At 48.5% G+C, this 4,992-nt stretch overlaps 1 protein-coding gene across 1 annotated transcript; it reads right to left on the bottom strand.

Moving 5' to 3' along the window:
• Positions 1–1,260: 1,260 nt before the first annotated feature.
• Positions 1,261–4,347, bottom strand: LOC117409148 (uncharacterized). The gene is made up of 2 exons (XM_034928571.2): positions 3,672–4,347; positions 1,261–2,423 (listed from the first exon to the last, which is right to left on the bottom strand). The coding sequence occupies exons 1-2, from the start codon at positions 4,345–4,347 to the stop codon at positions 1,261–1,263; spliced, it is 1,839 nt and encodes a 612-aa protein (XP_034784462.1).
• Positions 4,348–4,992: the final 645 nt, after the last annotated feature.

Below are 4,992 nucleotides of genomic sequence, written 5' to 3'. Positions count from 1 at the left end.
AGACAGGCTAAAAGAATTGAATCTATTCAGTCTTGAACAAAGAAGACTACGCGGCGATCTGATTCAAACATTCAAAATCCTAAAAGGTATAGACAATGTCAACCCGGGGGACTTCTTTGACTTGAAAAAAGAAAAAAGGACCAGGGGTCATAAATGGAGATTAGATAAAGGGGCATTCAGAACAGAAAATAGGAGGCACTTTTTTACACAGAGAATTGTGAGGGTCTGGAACCAACTCCCCAGTAATGTTGTTGAAGCTGACACCCTGGGATCCTTCAAGAAGCTGCTTGATGAGATTCTGGGATCAATAAGCTACTAACAACCAAACGAGCAAGATGGGTTGAATGGCCTCCTCTCGTTTGTAAACTTTCTTATGTTCTTATGTTCTTACTGCGGAAGAGGACCAGCGGCCCATGGTCTTGATCAGACTGTGATTGATGCTGGCTCTTGCAGCGGAGGTAGCTGCACCTATACGAAATGAATGGGGAGAATACAGCTGAGGAGGGAGGCCTGCTCTAGAAAGGAGGGAGGAGAGGTGGGCTGAGAACCAGTGACGAGTGACAATAGAGTGAGAGGAATTGATAAATAGAGGGTCCAGGGGGGGATGGGATTTCCTGATGAAGAGATATTTTGCCATTGCTGAGAAAGGGCAGATAGAGGATTCGATCCTTGAAAGCTGGATGAACTGACCACGCCGGAGTTGATCTGTCTTTGAGATACGCAGCCGGATTATGAAATAGGAGTTGCTAATACAGGAGAGATCGCAGAGACGAATACCCGTTGCAGGGAAGCTTGAAGCTGAAGGAACTGCGAATTCTGAGCATCTGAGGAAGCCGAAGAAGGCTGTGAGGCAGATGGTTTCCATTAGGAGATCTTCGTATGGGGAAAAGAAACCTTTCCAAAGAGTAGAGATGAGGGAAGGTGCAGCAGGGGGGGAGCTTTTGAAGATTCCGCGGAGAGTCAGACGAACAACTGGTATGGAGAGGATGGTGGGTGAAGGCACGGACATGATGCGGTAGTGATATTGGATTCCTGAAATGTAAGATTTGATGGATGCTGGGGAAAGATGGAGAGATTCCTTAGCATGGACGATGAAGGCCAGGATCCAATCTTGATTGAAGGGAATAGGGTGGATATGATTATGAGCACAGAAGGTTAGGAATGCTGACCAGGCCGTAGAATAAGAAGCTCTTGAAGAAGGGGCGAGGGCTGTAGACATGTAGTTTTGAGCGGATTGAAGGAGGTTGCGGAGGGTAGGGTTCAGTCCAGAAGTAGCTGATGAAACTGTGGGGTCTGGAGGGGGTTTGGGGAGGCAGATGGAACCAGCTGACGGAACTTGGCTACCTGTAGGCGAGAAAGAGCATCCGCAGCATTATTATGGGTACCTGGAAGATGACGAGCTTGTATTAGGAAGTTGAGAGATACAGACGACCATATGAGACGACGGAGCAGGCGCATAATGAGGGGGGATGAAGAACGTCCTTTGTTAATGATGTGTACTGTGGGTTTGTTATCGCTGAAGAAAAGAATTGATTTTCTTGACCATTGGTGACCCCAGAGGGCAGCGGCCACCGCGATTGGATAAATTTCTAGAAGTGCCGTAGATTTCTTTTGAAGGGGAAGGAGCTGAATTTCAGGGGGCCAAGTGCTAGAGAACCATTCAGGAACAAGGAACCCGCCGAATCCGATGGATGAGGCGTCAGTGAAGAGGGCAAGGTCATGGGGGGCTGAAATGAAATCGTCGTAAAATAGAGAGAGGCCATTCCAGTTAGAAAGGAGACTGATCCACATCTTTATGTCTTTCCTGGCTTCGGCTGAAATTTTCACGTGAGAATTCATATTCTTGACCGTTGATGAGAGGGCTAGGAGACGTGAAATAAATGTTCTGCCCTGGGGAATGATGCGAATGGCGAAATTGAAATGGCCGAGGAGAGACAGGAGGTCCCTCTTCTTAATGAAAGAGGAGATCTGAAAATTGTTAATGAGTGAAAGTAAGCGTTGGAGTTTGGCAAGAGGTAGGCTGGCTTCGAATTTCACTGTATTGAGTGTGATGCCGAGGAATTCCAGGGAGTTAACAGGGCCGATGGTTTTCTCTTGAGAAAGAGGGACACCGACTGAGGAAAAGAGGGTCTTTAGCTGATTAATTGCTTGGGCTGGAGGATCTGACGGGGGGGAAATAAGCAGAAAGTCATCCATTAGATGGAGGAGGAAGGGGACATGATAGGAGTTGAGCAGAATCCAGCAGAGGGCTTCTGACAAGGAATCGAATATTTTTGGGCTACTGCGGCAGCCGAAAGTGAGCTGGGTGGAGAAATAGAACTTGTCTGCCCAACAGACTCTGAAAAGGTGACGGAGGGAAGGGTGAATAGGCATGACCTTGAATGCATCGGAGATATCGGCTTTGGCGAGCCAGGCTCCGTGACCTGCAATTTTGATGAAATGAATGGCATCTGAGAGCTTAATGTAGTGAAGAGAGAACTCCTGCGTGTGTAACCGCCCCGAGGAGCAGATAAGTCAATAATAAGGCGTTTCTTGCCGGAATACTTACGAGTAGCGATGCCTATGGGATTAATGCGAAAGGTAGTGAAGGGGGGTGCTGAAAAGGGGCCGACCATGAAGCCTTTGTTGACTTCGGCTTGGAGAAGGGAACTGACGACTTGTGGCTCAGAAATGGCAGAGCGGAGATTTTGACAGATATGAGACTCCGAAGGAATGTGAGAAGTGCCAGTAAAAAAGCCATTTGTAAGTCCGCTAATTAGATAAGAGACGAACAGCTTATCTGGATGATTTTGTAGCGCTAGCGAGAGCCTGGACGTTGATAGGAGTAGAAACTTGAAGTAACTTTGATTGTCACTTCGCTGTAAGAGGACATATGGAGCGTGAGTGGGCGTCGTTGCAGAAGCTGCAGGCATGCAGGTACTTGCAGGTTTTGCCGAAGCAGGCAGAAGTATTAAACTTGATGGGACGGCCATAGATATCTCTGGCTTGAGATCTGGTGGGAGGAGCTGAAGCATGGATGGAAGCAGGGGCAAGATGTATTGAACTGAGAAGAGAAGGCAAGGGATGATGAATGGGTTGAAGAGAACTAGCTGCTGTCTTAGGGCATAGATAAGAGGAGTGCGCTGTGGAGGCACATGCGCTGCAGGCGTTGGGACGAATTCCACTGAAGATCCGGGTGAAAAGATCTGTGTCGGAACGGGACCAATCAATAATACGGTTGTCGGCCGAGAGGGTGGCAGCAGCTTTGGCTGAGAAAGCACGATGGTATTGATAGAACAAAGCGCCTCCGTAGCGCACGGCCAATTCGACAACCAGAAAGAGATACTGATTTAACTCTTGTAATCTGTGCGGATAAACAGAACAGAGAATATCGCGATAAATGGAGAAAGCGAGGACGAATTCTCCCACAGAAAGGCTTTTTTGAAGACGTGGGTCGCGGGATTTTAGAGTGACCGAAACGTCTCCACAGTCGACCACTCTGTGATCTAAAAACTCAGAAGAAGCAATGAGAATAGAGACAAGATTAACATCCTTGCCTTCGATTATTTGCTTTCTAATTTTTGGTGAAATAGAATGGCTGGTAATAGCACGGGGAGAAGAGGAACTTGCTACAGTGGCTGAGGAGAGATTGAACTCTGGAGGAGGAACGGGGGGTACTGAAAAAGACGTACCAAGGGTATACGCAGGAGTGCTGGAACTGAAGGCGGGTGGAGCCAAAGCAGGATTTTCCAGTTTGTCAGGACGGGCGCTGAGAGCTAGCTGAGAGTCTATAATGGGCTGGAGCAGAGTTTGCAGCTGATTAAAAGTGACCTGAGGGGCGCTGCTGGAGGAGGGGATGGGCGGGGTGAGTGATTGCGGCAGATGCTGTGGCTGCGTTGACTGCGCCGCCGGGGGGAGCTTGGCTGCGAAAGCAGAGTCTTGCGTATGCGCAGCAGGAACAGGAATGGAGAGAGTAGCAGAAGAGGAGGGCCTGACGGCTGAAGCTTGCAAGTGGGGGGGGGGGGAAATCGGCTCGGCTGACAAGGCTTCACAATAGGTAACAAATAGGGACATGCGATCTCCGCCGACGGGAATAGGAATGGGCTTTTCAAAGAGTACTTTCAGCAGTTTAGGTGTCGTCCAATCTTTGTAGTGGAGTTGCAGTAGGGGCTGGCTAGCGGAACCGCGCTTTGGGCCCCGCTCTTGCCTAGCTGAACGCCGGGTGGAAGCAAGGTTGGCTGACGGGGCTGGCGCGGTCACGGACCGGGACGAGGAACGGAATGCCTGACAAAGACGGACCGGTGGAGGGGTCAGAGGCAGGAACTCGTCTGAGTCGGAAGGGAATGCGTAAACTGAAAGCTTTTCCATTTGGAAGCAGGTAAGACTGCGCGTATTAATCTTGCGATGGTCTTTTTTTTTTTCTCGGGAGTAATGCGAAACACTACGAGTCAGGATTCAAAAAACGAAACACTAGACAGAAAAGGTGCAGGTGATCAGGTCTTAAATAGTAAATAGAAACTAATTAACTGGAGATTAGAAAATTGAAAGATTAGAGATTAGCGGCCCCCCCAGCTCCACGCCCCCCGAACCTTGCAAGCTAACATTACAAAACAGAAAATAATTGATTGCAGAAGTATTCACCCCCTTGAGTCAATATTTGGTAGAGGCACCTTTGGCAGCAATTACAGCCATGAGTCTATTTGGATAAGTCTCTACCAGCTTTGCACATCTGGACACTGCAATTTTTGCCCATTCTTCTTTGCAAAATTGCTCAAGCTCCGTCAAGTTGGATGGGGACCTTTGGTGAACAGCAATTTTCAACTCTTTCCACATATTCTCAATTGGATTAAGGTCTGGGCTTTGACTGGGCCACTCCAGGACATTGACCTTTTTGTTTTTAAGCCACTCCAGTGTGGCTTTGGCTGTATGTTTGGGGTTGTCCTGCTGGAAGATGAATCTTCTCCCAAGTCCCAGGTCTCTTGCAGACTTCAGCAGGTTTTCCTCCAGGATTTC

This window comes from Acipenser ruthenus, chromosome 2, assembly GCF_902713425.1.
Source record: "Acipenser ruthenus chromosome 2, fAciRut3.2 maternal haplotype, whole genome shotgun sequence".
Taxonomy (NCBI): domain Eukaryota; kingdom Metazoa; phylum Chordata; class Actinopteri; order Acipenseriformes; family Acipenseridae; genus Acipenser; species Acipenser ruthenus.
This window is presented reverse-complemented; position numbering and strand designations above follow the sequence as displayed.